Below are 17,735 nucleotides of genomic sequence, written 5' to 3' on the forward strand. Positions count from 1 at the left end.
CAGCTCAAGACTTGATCTCAGGGACAGAAAATGAATGAGTACAGAGAGTTTCCATGTACCTTTCACCCACTTGAGAACTTCTTACATGATGATAGCAGAAAAATTCAAAACCAGAAATTGACATTAGTACTTTTAGCAAAACCATAGACAATACTAGGAGATTACCAGGGTTTAGAACAATACCGGGCACACATATGAACCTTATACAGGTGAACCTTCATGACAATGACAATTATGAACATAAAAATGATGATAGTGGAATTTCTACTGATTGGCTGTTTTCAGAGCTCGCCATATTGGTTCCTCTTTCTTTCTTTCTTTCTTTTTTTAATCACTAGCTTTTCTTTTTTATTTTTTTTTCAAAGATTTTATTTATGTATTTGACAGACAGGATCACAAGTAGGCAGAGAGACAGGCAGAGAGAGGAGGAAGCAGGCTCCCTGCTGACCAGAGAGCCAGATGTGGGACTCGATCCTAGGACCCTGGGATCATGACCTGAGCCCAAGGCAGAGGCTTTAACCTACTGAGCCACCCAGGCACCCCTTGGTTCCTCTTTCTAAACTCCAACTCTAGCATTTTCTATCACTTGGGATTCTTTTTTCCTTCCTCTTTCTTTGTTCCATCAAATCCTTCACATCCACCCATTCCCATCAAATCTTTACTAATGCTCCTCTCCCTTCTGTGACCTGTGTGAATCTCTGCACCAGCCAGCTCTTGCCTGAACTCTCCTTTGCATTCTTCTCTAATTATTTTACCTTTGAGTCCTAAATTATAAACCAGATTAGGACATTGTATCCGTTGCAATTCCTTGGCATCCTCCACAGTAAATTGTGTGAATTCAAACAAATTTACCTGTTGACCAAGGCAGATTTAAAGTTTTAGGAAGGAGTAAGAGAGATAGGAAGTGAAACAAGGGTGGCACGAGATGGGACACAATTCAGGCAGCAAAACATGGGCAGAGCCTGAGGAAAACAAGAAGCATTTATAAGGTGTCCCCTATATACTCCATAATGCAATCATTGCCAGAGAGAGAAGAGAAGAAATGGAAGTAGAGGGGTAAAGACACCAAGCAATGTTGTTCCGCAAGGCTTGTTTATTATTCTGGGTTCATTGTCTAACTCTTTGACTTCATGGGCAGGGTTAAATGCCCTGCCTCCAACTCCCTTCACATTGCATTATAAGATTCTGGGTTGCGGGGCACCTGGGTGGCTCGGTGGGTTAAAGACCCTGGTCGTGTTCCCAGGGTCCTGGGATCGAGCCCGCATCAGGCTCTCTGCTCTCTGCTCGGCAGGAAGCCTGCTTCCTCTTCTCTGCCTGCCTCTCTGCCTACTTGTGATCTCTATCTGTCAAATAAATAAATAAAATCTTAAAAAAAAAAAAATTCTGGGTTGCTTGACCTCCCCGCTCCCTATGAACTCCATAAGGTTTGGCTTTTTCCCCTGCTGCATTTCCAACCTCTGATACATACTGGGCACTCAATAAACAAAGGCTTAATAAATGAATGTATGAACAAAGGACTGAAAGACTCGGAGCTAGGCGACCTCAAGGGCACATTTACGAAACTAGACACAATGTAAAATGCAGATGTTAACAAATTTATTTTTCCAAAAATAAGGTCTGTGATAGTCTGACGGCCCCCAATCGCTGACGGTACTGCAGGGGAACACCTACTACCGGTCCCCAAGGAAACCTGAAAAAGGCGGCAGGCGGGGCTTGCGCTCCCGGACCCCACCTTCTTGCGTTCCTGGCTTTCCGCCTATGGGCCCGCCCTCTCTGGCCCTATCTGCAAGTCTGACTGGTGAGTTCTCTAATCCGTCTGAGCACCCGGGCTCCTACTGGATGAGCTGCTGAACGAGAGTTGCGTACTTCCCGGCGTTGGGAACGCGCAGCGGACGTAGGTCTGCCGCCATTGCTTTGCGAAGAAAGCGGCGGTCTCTGAGAGGGCCTGTGGGGGTGCGTTGCGGGCTTTAAGAGCTGGGCTGCAGGAAGCGTGATGGGGTCGGGCTGGATAACCGGAAGGTTGGGATGGGCCGGGCTGGGAGAACTCTGAGCAAAGCAGGACTGCAGGCCCGGGGTGTCGATGTGTTCCTCCTGGGCTCGGGCCCGATTGCTCGTTACATTTTTTCTTTCTCTGTCTCCTAGATTCTCCGGGAATGGCCGGAGTATTTCCTTACCGAGGGCCGGGTAACCCGGTGCCCGGCCCTCTAGCGCCATTGCCAGATTACATGTCGGAGGAGAAGCTGCAAGAGAAAGGTGAAGAACGTGTGCGGGAGCGGCGCCTGCGGGCCCTGAGGCTTAGGGCGGGTGTGCGCCTGCGCGCAGCGGGTTTGCCTTTCCCGGTTTTGGCAAGGTTCAGAGCTTTAGCTGCCCGCTCACTTATAGCCCCGTTTATTTTCTCATCTAATTAAGTGTTTAAAGATGTCTGTTATTTGCAGCCACTGATCCAAGCCACGGGGACACAATTGCAATGGAAAAAAGAAAACCCAAACCCTGCCCTGGTGGGTGGAGTTGCAATGAGGGAGGTAGACAATAAAAAACTTAAGGATCTATAACACAATTGCTTAAATGTGATAAAAAGTAAAGCAGAGTGAGATAAGAGAATTGTCAAGGAGTGCTCCTGTTATGCCCACCCCTAACTCCTACATCCTGACAGGGGCTTACCCTGGGGTGAGACGTGGGGATGATTAGGGTAAGGGTGTGCAGTTGTTTAAACTGAGGTGTCTTTGTAGCCCGAAAATGGCAGCAATTACAGGCCAAGCGCTATGCAGAAAAACGGAAGTTTGGATTTGTGGATGCTCAGAAGGAAGACATGCCCCCAGAACATGTTAGGAAGATCATTCGAGACCATGGAGACATGACCAACAGGAAGTTTCGCCATGACAAAAGGGTCTACTTGGGGTAAGCAGTCTCTTGGAATTTGGAGTATGGCCCTTTCCCCTTTTCCCTGTTCCGTAGGTTGCTATCCTGGATAGTTGCTCTATCATTTTGCGACAAGAATCCTCTATGACAGCCCATCTTGGTGGTTAGAGGAGAAGAGAAGAAACTAGGATTCTGTGATATTTCCAAATACTGTTATTCTCTTGATTGCCTTAATTTTTTTTCTTGACCTGGTACTAATTTATCTTGTTGAAGCTATGATAAGATGTCCCTATCTTTGGATTGAAATCCATAAGAGGACACTACATTCTTGTTACCTGTAACTCCTCAGTGAGCAGAATTCTGAGGTTCAGGATATTTTAACTCCTGAGGCCTCTATACTCTTGTTTTTCTGTGGCCCCAAGCTGAGTGAATACAGGTATAAGTGCCTTAGCAAATCTTTTTTCCATTTGGATGTAAAAATGTTAGCCACTTAATAAATTGGTCTGAGATAGCTATTTTAAAAAGATAGCCAAAGATGTTTTGTTTATTTATAAAAAAAAAAAAAAAAATGAACTGTGCTAGGGGCTAGGGATAGAGCAGTGAATAGAAAATAATGGCCTTTCTGGATCTTATGGTTTAGTGGCATGAGACATGAGAAAGATGGTTACGATAAAATATGAGAAGTATTTTATTATTTATGGGAAGGTACAGAGAGTAAATAGTCCAAAAGCTGTTTTTAGAGGGATACCTATTGATATAAAGGGACAGAAACCCAATATTGTGGACTGTGAAGTTTAAGAGCAAGAGTGGCACAATTGGAGGCGGGGGAACAGGGTTCTTGGTCAGGGAGGGCCTGTGTGCTACATTTGAGAGTTTGGACTGTAAGGCAAGCTTTCCTGTGGAATGCTGTACTGTGATAACCATGTGGCTTCTCTGCGGTACAGGTAGCAGAACACCTTGTCATTTATATCCTCTCTCTCCCTGATGTTGCAGTGCCCTCAAGTACATGCCCCATGCAGTCCTCAAACTCCTGGAGAACATGCCTATGCCTTGGGAGCAGATTCGGGATGTGCCTGTGCTGTACCACATCACTGGAGCCATTTCTTTTGTCAATGAGATTCCCTGGGTCATTGAACCTGTCTACATCTCTCAGTGGGGGTACGAGGGGCTGGAATATGGTTGTTGCTGTTGTTGGCACTGGTGATGGTAGTCGTGGTGGTGGCGGCGGCGGTGGCTCTGATGATTGGGGGCAGTGGTGGAAACCATAGTGTGACATTACTGACTTTTAGGTCAATGTGGATTATGATGCGTCGAGAAAAAAGAGACAGGAGGCATTTCAAGAGGATGCGTTTCCCCCCTTTTGATGATGAGGAGCCACCTTTGGACTATGCTGACAACATCCTAGATGTTGAACCACTGGAGGCCATTCAGTTAGAGCTGGACCCTGAGGAGGATGCCCCTGTGTTGGACTGGTTCTATGACCACCAGCCATTGAGGGACAGCCGGAAGTGAGTGGTGGTTGGAGTTTCTGTTCCTGTGAGACTTTTGAAAATCCAGGAGTCCTGGGTGAGCAATGGGTAGAATGACTTGGCTAGGTATTCTTCTTGACATAGGTCTATGTTTTTTTCCTAGGTATGTGAATGGCTCTACTTACCAGCGCTGGCAGTTCACACTGCCCATGATGTCTACACTCTACCGCCTGGCCAATCAGCTCCTGACAGACTTGGTAGATGATAACTACTTCTATCTGTTTGATCTGAAGGCCTTCTTTACCTCCAAAGCACTCAATATGGCTATTCCTGGAGGCCCCAAATTTGAACCTCTTGTTCGAGACATCAATCTCCAGTAAGTTGGAGATAACTAGGGATTATAGGCACCTTGGGTTGAATAAAATCTAATTTTGATCCTGTTGTAGTTTCCAAATTCCCCAGTTAGTCTGCTCATGTTTTATTTGGTGCCTTAGGGATGAAGATTGGAATGAATTCAACGATATTAACAAGATCATCATCCGGCAGCCTATCCGCACTGAATACAAGATTGCTTTTCCTTACCTATACAACAACCTTCCACACCATGTCCACCTCACCTGGTGAGAGCTGAAGCAGTGGTGGGGGGAAGGAGAGGGTTGGGCCAGGGCTGGAGAACCTGAGCTTGCTTACTCTTCTTTCATTTTAGGTACCACACTCCTAATGTTGTGTTCATCAAAACTGAGGATCCTGATCTCCCAGCTTTCTACTTTGATCCTTTGATCAACCCAATTTCTCACAGGCACTCCGTCAAGGTGAGAAGAGGGAATGTTTGACCTTAGTTGCTGTTGTTATTCTTTTTTTTTTTTTAAAGATTTTTTTAAAAAGATTTTATTTATTTATTTGTCAGAGACAGAGCAGAAGCAGGGGAAGCAGGTTCCTGATGGGCAAGGAACCTGATGTGGGACTCGATCCCAGGATCCCTGGGATCATGATCTGAGCAAAAGGCAGATGCTTAACCAACTGAGCCATGCAGGCATCCCTGACCTTAGCACTTTGAAGAGAAATTTCCTGACTGTGGCTGAAGTGTTACTAGATAGAAATTCAACTAAGGGAGACATGTTTGTCATCCTGTTTAGTGTTCCCCTTGAGCTTTTCTTTTTTTAAGATTTTATTTATTTATTTGACAGAGACACAGCAAGAGAGGGAACACAAGCAGAGGGAGTGGAAGAAGGAGAAGCAGGCTTCCCGCCAAGCAGGGAGCCTGATGCAGGGCTTGATCCCAGAACCCTGGGATCATGACCTGAGGCGAAAGCAGATGCTTAATGACTGAGCCATGCAGGCGTCCCAGTCCCCTTGAGCTTTAAGCTAATTTGACAGTTCAGCACTTGGCTCAAACTAAGTTATTGGTATAATCTGGGTTTCTATGATTGGGACATTATATGTATTATATTCTGGTCTGTTTGCATTTTAGGTTTCTTCCACTCCTTTTATTGAAATACAGTTCATATACACATAAAACTTACTCATTTTAAGTGTACAATTCAGTGGTTTTTAGTTTGTTCATGAAGTAGTTCAGCCATTCCCAGAGGCAATTTTCAAACCTATTCTTCGTCCCAGAAATCCCCATACCATTAGCAGTCACTCTGTTTCCCTCAAACCTCTCTTCCTTGGGAGGCAAATCTGTAGATTTGCCTATTCTGGAGATTTTATATAAATGGGATCTTGCAGTATGTAGTCTTTTGTGATTGGCCTTTTACACTTGGAGTAATGTTTTTGATGTTTACCCATGCTCCATAGTGTTCTTAACAGACCTCCTTATTTTAGCATAGTTTTTGTGTTTATTTAAGGTATTGGGGCTCCTTTGGGAGACCTTTGGTGGTGAGCCAATGGGGTGTGAGGAGTGATGCTTGCGTTCCTGCTTGGTCCTGACTTGTTCTCTGTTCCCTTGGCCCCTTTTGTCCTGGCCCTTCAGGGCTTCTCTTGTCTGGCAGCACAGTTTCCATGGTAGATGGAGCCATTGTGCTTGGCCCCAGAGAGTTTCCCTGTCATCCCAACTCTCTGCCCAGTTCAATGGGAGCTGAACCCTTGGGGGTTCTTCTTTCAGAGCCAGGAACCGTTGCCTGATGATGATGAGGAGTTTGAGCTCCCAGAGTTTGTGGAGCCCTTCCTGAAAGACACACCCCTCTACACAGACAATACAGCCAATGGTATTGCTCTGCTCTGGGCCCCTCGGCCTTTCAACTTACGCTCTGGTCGCACCCGCCGCGCCCTGGACATCCCTCTTGTCAAGAACTGGTAAGACTGCCTGGGGGATGGTAGTAGATGTATAGGAGAAAAGATCCCAACTGGGTGGGCATACAGCCTTCCCCACAGGCTAGCTCTGGTTGGATTGTTTTTCCCAGGTATCGGGAGCATTGTCCTGCCGGACAGCCTGTGAAAGTGAGAGTCTCCTACCAGAAACTGCTGAAGTACTATGTGCTGAACGCTCTGAAGCACCGGCCTCCTAAAGCCCAAAAGAAGAGGTAGGGCGCCTGAGGGTCATTGTCCAGACTTCTTTCGTTCCAGAGTTAACCAGGAAGCTAACTCTTCCTCTCCTGTTTATTTCCACTCCAGGTACCTGTTTCGCTCCTTCAAAGCCACCAAATTCTTCCAGTCCACGAAGCTGGACTGGGTAGAGGTGGGGCTGCAGGTGTGCCGCCAGGGCTACAACATGCTCAACCTTCTCATTCACCGGAAAAACCTCAACTATCTGCACCTGGATTATAACTTCAACCTTAAACCTGTCAAGACCCTCACCACCAAGGTGTGTGCATTGTGTCTCAGGGATCTTCTTGAGGGGTGGACCGGTTTTGCTCTTTTGAAGGTGTCCCTCCAGTGGGGACCATTGCTGATTAATGTTTTTTTCTATTTCTGGCACCTTCTCCAGGAAAGAAAGAAATCTCGTTTCGGAAATGCGTTCCATCTGTGCCGAGAAGTTCTGCGTTTAACCAAGCTGGTGGTGGATAGTCACGTGCAGTATCGATTGGGCAATGTGGATGCCTTCCAGGTGAGGCCAGGTAGCCCTGATCCCTGCCCCTGGTAGGGAAGCTGAAAGAAGCCTGAGCTAATCGTGGAGCTGGCTCTAGCTTAAAGCCCAATGGGGTCGTTGTGTTGCAGCTGGCAGATGGCTTGCAGTATATCTTTGCTCACGTGGGGCAGCTGACGGGCATGTACCGGTACAAATACAAGCTGATGCGGCAAATTCGCATGTGCAAGGACCTGAAGCATCTCATCTATTACCGCTTCAACACGGTGGGACCCTGCCCTCATACTCCCACTTTCTCTATCCAGTTCCTTTATTCATTCATTCACTCATGGCAGGCAGTGAGGGGGTGGGGTAGTGGGGTAGTGGGACAGGAAGAGAATCTTAAGCAGGCTTCACACTAGGGTGGAGCCTGATGCAGGACTCCATCTCAGGACCCTGAGTTTCAGATCTAGTTTAATTTTTAGGTCTAGTCAGGGCTTTTAACTGGGACTGAGTTAGAGGCTCTTAGTCTGTTGCTATTTGCCCTCACCTTATGAATTATAACACTTCCCTCAAAGCTGTCTCCCCCCGCCCCCCGCGCGCTCCTTTTTAAAGATTTTATTTATTTGCCAGAGAGCAAGTGCGTACGCGCAAGCAGGGAGAGTGGCAGGCAGAGGGAGAAGCAGACTCCCTGTGAGCTGCGAGCCCGATTCAGGACCCGATCCCAGGATCCTGGAATTATGACCTTAGCCGCAGGCAGATGCTTAACTGACTGAGCCACCCAGGCATCCCAAAAGCTGCCTTTAAAGAGAGAATCTGAGTTACTGGTTTTTGCCTTAGAATTTTTCATTTACTATATTTCAGATGTTGAGGTCCCAGAGTTTGCCTCTTTTTCACTCTGCTGTCTAAGATGTGTTCCTCTTGATCCCACCTATGTGTGGTTTTCGGTGGTTCCCTAAATAAATTGCTAACTTACGTTCTTGATTTCTGCTTGGGACCATAGGGCCCTGTAGGGAAGGGCCCTGGCTGTGGCTTCTGGGCTGCTGGCTGGAGGGTCTGGCTGTTTTTCATGCGTGGCATCACCCCTTTGCTGGAGCGGTGGCTGGGCAACCTCCTGGCCCGACAGTTCGAAGGTGAGTGGTTTTCTCTGTGTCCCGCTTGTATTTTATTGTCACTTCACAGGTAGATCATACGTTCCCTTTGTATCCCCTTGTTTGAGAATCCCTTCCTGTTTGAGTGCCTCTAAGAGGTCCCATTCTCCAGTGATTCTGACCTAGTATTTGGTTTCTTGGGCTTCTTTCTGGGGCCTTGAGGACATTTACATTTGTAGGATGGAAATTTCTTGGAAGCATAGTTGTGAATGTCTTGAAATAACTTGTCTTTTTTGCATGTGTCAGGTGTGTGGACACTATACTTTTTGATTTCAGTGTAACTGTGGTTGATGAGGGCGCATGATGGTAGAGACCGATTAAAAGCAATGAATCTTGCTTTTAATCAACTTTACTCCTAGGTCGACACTCTAAGGGGGTGGCAAAGACTGTTACAAAGCAGCGAGTGGAGTCGCATTTTGACCTTGAGCTTCGGGCAGCTGTGATGCATGACATTCTGGACATGATGCCTGAGGGAATCAAACAGAATAAGGCCCGGACGATCCTGCAGCATCTCAGTGAAGCCTGGCGCTGTTGGAAAGCTAACATTCCCTGGAAGGTGGGTGTCACCTCAACTCGGGGAAGGCATGGACATCATCTTCCTGGGGGTGGGATTAGTACTCCTGGGCTCCCTTTGGGAGCTGTGTGGTTGCTATCACTTTTTCATTGTGCCTTTTGTACTTTCAGGTACCTGGGCTGCCAACACCTATAGAGAATATGATCCTTCGATATGTGAAGGCCAAGGCTGATTGGTGGACCAACACTGCCCACTACAACCGAGAACGGATCCGGCGTGGAGCTACTGTGGACAAGACTGTTTGCAAAAAGAACCTGGGCCGCCTCACTCGGCTCTATCTGAAGGCAGAACAGGAGCGACAGCACAACTACCTGAAGGTTAGGCAGCTTAGGCTAGACTGTGGGGAGTGGGCAGAGGGATAGATTGCAGAGTTGGGACCGTGCCTTGTCCATAGGGATTAGGCTATGGTGGGAGGCTGATTATCATGTCTGTTTCACAGGATGGGCCATACATCACAGCAGAGGAAGCGGTGGCAGTGTATACCACCACTGTGCATTGGTTGGAGAGCCGGAGGTTCTCACCCATCCCATTCCCCCCACTCTCCTACAAGCATGACACCAAGTTGCTCATCTTGGCGTTGGAGCGGCTCAAGGAAGCTTACAGGTGAGGGGGGGAGTAGGTGGATTCCTTCGGGAAGGTGAGAGCAGGGAGATCAGCGTCATTGTCATAACCCAAAGGAAGGCTGTTTAGCCTCAGTCCTTTCTGGGTTTGGCTTCCTCTTGTTTTCCCATTCATCTTACCTGTTTCCTTGTCAGTGTGAAGTCTCGGTTAAACCAGTCTCAGAGAGAGGAGCTAGGTCTGATCGAGCAAGCCTATGACAACCCCCACGAGGCATTGTCCCGCATCAAGCGTCACCTCCTCACACAGAGAGCCTTTAAAGAAGTGAGTAAGCTAGTTCCCAAGTGTGCTGTTGGCTGTGCTATTCATTCATGGCATCCAGGGTAGTGGGTTGCCTCAGGTGATTGGTGGATCAGAGTAAGCCAACTTCCCTGTCCCACAGGTGGGCATTGAGTTCATGGATCTCTACAGCCACCTGGTGCCCGTATATGACGTGGAGCCGCTGGAGAAGATCACTGATGCCTACCTAGACCAGTACCTTTGGTATGAAGCCGACAAGCGCCGCCTTTTCCCGCCCTGGATCAAGCCTGCTGACACAGAACCACCTCCTCTGCTTGTTTACAAGTGGTGCCAAGGTAAAGCTTTTCTGGCTTTGTCCTTGGGGATTGAGGTGAATTGGGTTAATTTGAAGTGAATTGAGTTCTGCATCAAAATTCTCATCCAGGCTGTATAATTAGTGTATTCTGTTGCTGCATAGTGCCAGGGAAATAGTGTTGATGTTAAATCAAGCAAAGCTGACACTCTTAGCAGTCCAGGTGAATGAGTAGAGTGCGACAAGGTTATGGATTGTGTTAGGGACTGCAGGCACTAGCCTTGGAAGGCAATTTCTAACCTGCTGGAGACCTGTCTTGCCTACTCCTCAGGCATCAATAATCTGCAGGATGTGTGGGAGACAAGTGAGGGTGAGTGCAATGTCATGCTGGAATCACGCTTTGAGAAGATGTATGAAAAGATCGACTTGACCCTGCTTAACAGACTGCTGCGACTCATTGTAGACCACAACATAGCTGATTACATGACAGCCAAGAACAACGTTGTCATCAACTATAAGGTGTGTCTTAGGGGCAGGGTATCAAGGAATTGGGGAGGGGTGTGTCTGGCTCTCTAAGGTAGGATTTGATGAGGGAAGGACCAAGGAGGATAGGCCCCAGAGAGACTTGAGGCATGGCCATGAGTTTAGAATTGTTAAGAGTTGGGGGCACCTGGGTGTCTCAGTGGGTTGAGCCTTTGCCTTCAGCTCAGGTCGTGATCCCAGGGTTCTGGGATTGAGTCCCACATCATGCTCTCTGCTCAGCGGGGAGCCTGCTTCTGTTCCCTCCCCCCTCTTCTGCCTGCCTCTCTGCCTACTTGCGATTTCTGTTTGTCAAATTAATTAATTAAAAAAAAGAATTGTTCAGAGTTGTAAATCTTTCTTTCTAGGACATGAACCATACAAATTCCTACGGGATCATTAGAGGCCTGCAGTTTGCCTCATTCATCGTGCAATACTATGGCTTGGTGATGGATTTGCTGGTGCTAGGACTGCACCGGGCCAGTGAGATGGCTGGGCCCCCTCAGATGCCAAATGACTTCCTCAGTTTCCAGGACATAGCCACGGAGGCTGCCCACCCCATCCGTCTCTTCTGTAGATACATCGATCGTATCCACATTTTCTTTAGGTGAGGGCTTGCCTGGATTTGTATCCTTGCAGGGCACTGAGGCATATGCCCAGCCTCTGGACGTAGCTCTTGTAACTTAGTTGAATTATAGTGGGTTGAAGCTTTAAAATGGAATGAAGTCCTATGCGTTAGGTGGGGGTTGGAGGTGGGCTTCATCTGCAGAGCTATAGGGCTCATGGGTCCCAAGTTGTATCAGTCTCAGCACTGCGTCTTGCCTGGTACAGGTTCACAGCAGATGAGGCTCGGGACTTGATCCAGCGTTACCTGACAGAGCATCCTGACCCCAACAACGAAAATATCGTTGGCTATAATAACAAGAAGTGCTGGCCCCGAGATGCCCGCATGCGCCTCATGAAACATGATGTCAACTTGTGAGTCTAAGTTGGGGCTGCGGGAGCTGGAAGGACATCAGCCTGAGGGGCCCAGAGAACAGTTAGAGGGAATTTATGAGGTTGTGTCCTGGGTGGGAGGAGTGTACTCTCTAGAATATTTGTGAGTCTGGCCTTCTGAGGGAGGTTCCTTCAGGTTCCAGGAGACTAACGTGACCGTATGTTCCCTGTGAGCAGGGGTCGAGCAGTGTTCTGGGACATCAAGAACCGTCTGCCACGGTCAGTGACTACAGTTCAGTGGGAGAACAGCTTTGTGTCTGTGTACAGTAAGGACAACCCCAACCTACTGTTCAACATGTGTGGCTTTGAGTGCCGCATCCTACCTAAATGCCGCACCAGCTATGAGGAGTTCACCCACAAGGATGGGGTCTGGAACCTACAGAATGAGGTACGGTCTGGAAAGGTGCTTGGAGCAGCATTACCACCCCTGTACCTCTGGGCTGCATGGGGGTGAGGAACACTACACCTTTTCGTTATCGATTGAGCCTTGGGTGGATAGAGTTGAGTAGGGGGGCGGGGGTCAGAGTTGGGCCTTGCTTCTGTGGCAGCATCAGAGACAAATTAACCTTGACTGTATGGTTTAGGTTACTAAGGAGCGGACAGCTCAGTGTTTCTTGCGTGTGGATGATGAGTCAATGCAGCGCTTCCACAACCGTGTGCGTCAAATTCTGATGGCCTCTGGCTCCACGACCTTCACCAAGGTATATAAAGCCTAGCTTGCCTCATGTTCCCTGTCCATCTCCAGTCCCTTTCATCTCTTCCCCTGGTTGGTTCTTGTTCCCAGCTTTTCTCAGTGTACCAGTTTCCGTGTTTATGGTATAGCAGCTTAGGATGTCAAATAGCTCAGGTACTTTCTGAGAATGCCTTGTAGGGAATGTCCAGCCTAGTTCTCTGTAGTTGTGATGACTCTATATTAACAACAGAAGGTTGGTTCTTTAATTTGAACAAAATTTTCATTTTTCTCATCTTACCAGAGGCTTATCGTTTAGTCACATAGTTTGTCTTTTAACCAATAACTGTGTGTATGTTAAAAAGCAAGCATAACTTCCTATCTTGGTGCTTTTTCTCCCTTTCAGTTGCTTCCAAAGGCCCAGCTGAAGGCTGGAATTGAGAGAGTAATTTGGGGATTTGTTAACTGTATACTTAAGTTTATGTAAGGTTTAAAAAGCCACCTTGCGGGCATCTGGGTGGCTCAGTCATTAAGCGACTGCCTTCAGCTCAGGTCATGATCCCAGAGCCCTGTGATCGAGTCCCACATCAGGCTTCATGCTCGGTGGGGGTCTCTTTCTCCTCTGACCCTCTCCCCTCTCATGCGCTCTCACTCTCTCGTGCGAGGTCTCTCTCTCTCCCTCTCTCCAATAAATAAAAACTTTTTAAAAAATAACCATATATTCTTTTAAAAAATAAAATAAAAAAGAGCCACCTTGCTCTTCTTGCTGTCTTTCCATGCTGCCATAATGGTGCCCATAATGCCAAAAAGAGAAGTGATAGGTGGTTTTTTTTTCTTCTGTTTTTAAAATTTATTTATTTATTTATTTATTTGTCAGAGGTGGGGGGAGAGAGCGAGTGAGCAGACAGAGTGGCAGGCAGAGGCAGAGGGAGAAGCAGGCTCCCTGCCGAGCAAGGAGCCTGATGCGGGACTCAATCCAAGGACACCGGATCATGACCTGAGCCAAAGGCCGCTTAACTAACTGAGCCACCCAGGCATCCTGGGAAGTGCTAGGTTCTAATTAGGCTGTGCTCCAAACACTTACGACCTCAACATCAGGAGTCACATGCTCTTCAAACTGAGTCATTCAGGAGCCCATTATCTTAGTATTTCTTTTTTTTTTTTCATTTCCAAGATTTTATTTATTTATATGACAGAGACACAGTGAGAGAGGGAACACAAGCAGGGGAAGTGGGAGGGGGAGAAGCAGACTCCCTGCCGAGCAGGGAGCCCGATTAGGAGCTCGACCCTGGGATCACGACCTGAGCTAAAGGCAGATGCTTAAAGACTGAGCCACCCAGGTGCCCCTGTCTTAGTATTTCTAACTTAAAATTTCTCGGGTTTTTTGGTGGGGGGTTAGTAGAAGAGGAGAGAAAAGAAAGAGAAAAGAAGAGAAAACTTTTATCTTTTTAGGTTGGTTTATTTCCTCCAAGGGCTAGATATTAGGAATTATGTAACTCATTCATTCCATTGGTGATTGTTGATAACTACTATGTTGGAGGCTCTGCACACTACACGTAAGATAGAGTCTCTGCTTTTGTTGAGTTGGCCTGCCTAGTTGGAGAGACACATCCATGGATAGGAGAACTATAACAGGATGTAGTGTTTATAGAGCTATTGTATTATTTGGGAATATTTGAGAAGACTTAGGTTAATGTTTGTAGCCCAGTCTGGGAGAGGGAGAGGAAAGGCTTCCTGGAAGAAGTAACATGATGAGGCAGGTGAGGGAGGGCATTCCTTCAGCCTTACGCCTTGGAGAGATAACTATCATGATATGTGTGGGGCTATACAAGGCTTAGGTTTATTGGGGTATGGTTGTTGAGTTGGGAATGTTGGGATACAGGGGTGGGATAGATATGCAAGAGCCAGATCCTGGAGGGTATTGCATGCCTTGTTAAGAATCCTCTGAGGGGGGTGCCTGGGTGGCTCAGTGGGTTAAGCCTCTGCCTTTGGCTCAGGTCCTGGTCCCAGGTCCTAGGATTGAGCCCTGCGTCTGGCTCTCTGCTCAGCAGGGAGTCTGTTTCCTCCTCTTTCTCTTTGCCTGCCTCTCTGCCTGTTTGTGATCTGTGTTTGTCAAATAAATAAAATCTTAAAAAATCCTGTGAGGGTCTTAGGTCTAAGAGCAACTTTTCCAGATTTCTGTGTTAGGTATGATTCTTCTTGCAGTTGTGAGGAGGATGGGTTTGGGTTGGGGTAGAAAATCAGGTTTGGGGTTTGGAGGTTCTGAATTACCAATGACAGTGATGACAACAGTGAGGGGACAGGAGCAGATCTGATAAGTAGTTAGCAGGTAAAGTCAGCAGAGCCTCATTTTGGTGGAATGCCAGAGGGAAAGGAAAGTAACAGTTTTGGGCGTGGCTGACTAGGTAGATATTGACACTACCAACTGGAAGAGTACAGGAAGAAGAGCAGGTTTAGGAGGGAAGATAAATAGATTTAGTTGAGGATGTAACAAGTTTGAGGTTCCTGGGAACATCCAGATGGAGGTGTTTGGCAGGCATTTATTATATCCTTTTTCTTCTGTTCCAAGGTATATATGTTTGTGTGTGTGTGTTTCCCACCTTAAATTGATAGTCTTTTAGATTTGCTGAAAAATAATTTGGACTTCAAGTTTTTGAGGGAGAAATGAGGTGAGAAAGAGCAGTGAGGGGTAATTGGGGTAATTTCAAGGCTCCTATAGGATGTCCAAATGGAGATATTTTGCAATCTGAAGCTTGGAAGAGATGTCTAGGTGGAAGATGTAGATTTAGGAGTCTGTCGAAGGTGGTGGTTTAAAGTTCAAGAGTAAGCAAGATTGTCTAGGTCAGGTGTAAGGAAAGAAGAGCAGAGGGATGAATTTGGAACCATAGGAAACACTGAGCAGCAGTGTGGCCAGACTGGGAGAGTGCCAGCTCATTAGAGCCAAGGATGTCAGGAATTGAGGCAGGCATTTAAGGGTGTCAGTTGCCTAAGAGTGTTTTAGTTAGATAAGGCCTGAAAAGAATCCATTGGATTTGGCGGTCAGGACGTCATTGGTGACCTTAGCAAGAGCTGTTTCAGAAATAGTGGGGAGAGAAGCCAGATTGAGGCTTTATGGGAAGTAAGGGAGTGGAGACTTCAAGGACCGGCAACTTGCCAGAGCTGGAGTAAAAGGAAGAAGGACATAATACGCCACCTAGAGGGAGATCTAAGCCAAGGCACTATTTTTGAATGGGATTGGCTTGAGGATGTTCCCATTAGGGAGCCAGGGGTCAGTTCAGGGTACAGCAGACCCGTGTGGTAAGTAATGGAGCAGTGTTCCCAAGAGTTGAATGTGGGGGTACAGTAAAGGACAGGCAGAGGGAAATATCCTCTGAACCTAAAAGAAAAGAGGTCTGGACAGATGTGAATATAAAGTTGAGTGGGAAATTACAATCTTGAATTTCTCAGTTTTGCCTGGGTTGGACTTGAGCATGGCGGTGAGGGAATAATAGGATTGTTGAAGAAACTGTGCCACAGGTGGGTGTCAGGAAAATGAGGACAACTCTTGAGTGTGAGTTCTTCCCAGAAACACTTAGCTACTCAGTGACAGGATGGACAAAGTCCATCATATCATGGCAGTGAGGTGATTCAGGATTGGGGGTTGCCAGAGGATTGTTGTGGAGTGGTAAGGGATTGGATGCAGGGAAATCCAGAGTGCTGGCTTCTTTTGGGATCCTGGATTTGTTTGGATGGGCATGGTGGGTAGGAAGAGACTAGACGAGGCCAGAGGTCTTGGGAGAAAGTGTAGGGGTCAAAGGAGTAGATAGATATGTTAGAGGTGAGAACCTGAGAGCTCAGAGCCTGTGAGGTCATAGGTTAGGGAAACAGTTTAGAAGCAGTTAGAAGGACAGGTTCTGGAGTCCAGTCAGGTTCAGATCATAGCTCTGTCATAACTAGTTGGGATTTTGGGCATGTCACCCACTTTGGGCCTTAGTTCTTTTCATAAAGTGGGGATACTGATGATGACGTGCCTGGCTGGCTCAGTTGGAAGAACATGCAACTCTTGGTCTCAGGATTGTGAATTTGAGCCCCAACTTGGGTTACAGATTACTTAAACTTTTTTTTTTAAATGGGGAGGGGTGCCTGGGTGGCTCAGGTGGTTGAGTATCTGCCTTTAGCTCAGGTCATGATCTCCAGGTTTTGGGATAGAGCCCCGCGTCAGGCTCCCAGCTCAGTGGGGAGTCTGCTTTTCCTTCTCCCTCTGCTTGTGGTCTATCTGTCTGTCTCTCTGTCGTGAATAAGGTCTTTTTAAAAAAATGGGGGGGTGGGGATGCTGAGGGGCAGCTAGGTGGCTCAGTTAAGCTTCTGACTCTTGATTTCGGCTCAGGTCATGATCTCAGGGTTGTGAGATCGAGCCAGGGCTCCCATCTCAGTGGGGAGTCGACTGCTTCTCTCTCTCCCCCCACCTCAGATATTTTTTTAAAATGGGGATACGGGGTGTCTGGGTGCCTCATTGGCACCTTGCCTTCGGCTCAGGTCATGATCTCAGGGTCCTGGGATTGAGCCCCGCAAGCAGGGGAGCCTGCTTCCCCTCCGCCTCTGCCTCTCTGCCTACTTGTGACTTCTCTCCCTGTCAAATAAATAAATAAATAATCTTTTAAGAAATGGGAATTCTGAACGTGTTACCTAGTTCAGGGGGCTTTTGTGAAAATTAATATAGTACGTTATATTTAATAAATTACTTAATAAAGGTTTGCCATCATTAATTGGAGGAATCAGGGATTATGATCAGATAATAGAATATAGGGATTTATTTCCTGAGGCAAAGTACTTGGAATAAAATTTCTTGGTCTTCTAGTCTTGATAGAGGGAAATATCCAGTAGGGTAAGAGGTGGCTGAATCTTAAGCTCCTCTAAAATGTCCTTCCTCCTTGGATGCTTGCAATCATCGCTGCCGCTACCACTTTAGATCCTTTCGTCATTCTTGCTTTAGGTATATGTAGCACACTAGCTAGAGCTTGGAGACAGGACTGTTCCCTTCGGTCCTAGCTATAAAATAAGGCTGGGACATTTAAGCAGGTTTTGGTGAGGTCCAGGAATAATAGAAGAAAAGCAGAAATGGACTTGGATAGTCTGATTTACGAGGTGCAGTCTGCTTAGCTTCCGTTTGGGAAGGGCCTTGTGGCTACCTTCCTGCTTGGTTTCCTGCCTCCCTACTCTGCTTCCTTCACCAGGGAATCCCTTTCTGCATGTCCAGATGACTTGGAAGTCTAAAGCCAGAGGGACAAGGGTGCCTGGGTGGGGCACCTGGGCAGCTCAGTCTCTTAGGCATCTGCCTTTGGCTCAGGTCATGATCTGGTCCTG

At 47.2% G+C, this 17,735-nt stretch overlaps 1 protein-coding gene across 1 annotated transcript in view; it reads left to right on the forward strand.

The window, feature by feature from the left end:
• The first annotated feature begins 1,846 nt into the window (after nt 1–1,846).
• The window catches only part of PRPF8 (pre-mRNA processing factor 8), a 35,499-nt gene continuing 19,610 nt past the window's right edge, over nt 1,847–17,735 (forward strand). The window contains exons 1-24 of the mRNA XM_032323039.1: nt 1,847–1,953; nt 2,143–2,253; nt 2,730–2,898; nt 3,853–4,017; nt 4,149–4,367; nt 4,492–4,704; nt 4,823–4,948; nt 5,035–5,140; nt 6,433–6,623; nt 6,731–6,850; nt 6,942–7,131; nt 7,255–7,374; nt 7,485–7,619; nt 8,336–8,465; nt 8,843–9,039; nt 9,168–9,374; nt 9,497–9,660; nt 9,813–9,939; nt 10,058–10,250; nt 10,539–10,726; nt 11,095–11,333; nt 11,558–11,704; nt 11,900–12,110; nt 12,307–12,423. Of these exons, the coding sequence (XP_032178930.1) occupies nt 2,154–2,253; nt 2,730–2,898; nt 3,853–4,017; nt 4,149–4,367; nt 4,492–4,704; nt 4,823–4,948; nt 5,035–5,140; nt 6,433–6,623; nt 6,731–6,850; nt 6,942–7,131; nt 7,255–7,374; nt 7,485–7,619; nt 8,336–8,465; nt 8,843–9,039; nt 9,168–9,374; nt 9,497–9,660; nt 9,813–9,939; nt 10,058–10,250; nt 10,539–10,726; nt 11,095–11,333; nt 11,558–11,704; nt 11,900–12,110; nt 12,307–12,423 (3,774 nt within the window). The 5' untranslated portion in view covers nt 1,847–1,953; nt 2,143–2,153. The remainder of the gene's footprint in view (nt 1,954–2,142; nt 2,254–2,729; nt 2,899–3,852; nt 4,018–4,148; nt 4,368–4,491; nt 4,705–4,822; nt 4,949–5,034; nt 5,141–6,432; nt 6,624–6,730; nt 6,851–6,941; nt 7,132–7,254; nt 7,375–7,484; nt 7,620–8,335; nt 8,466–8,842; nt 9,040–9,167; nt 9,375–9,496; nt 9,661–9,812; nt 9,940–10,057; nt 10,251–10,538; nt 10,727–11,094; nt 11,334–11,557; nt 11,705–11,899; nt 12,111–12,306; nt 12,424–17,735) is intronic.

The sequence above is a fragment of the Mustela erminea genome, chromosome 18 (genome assembly GCF_009829155.1).
Source record: "Mustela erminea isolate mMusErm1 chromosome 18, mMusErm1.Pri, whole genome shotgun sequence".
Lineage (NCBI taxonomy): Eukaryota > Metazoa > Chordata > Mammalia > Carnivora > Mustelidae > Mustela > Mustela erminea.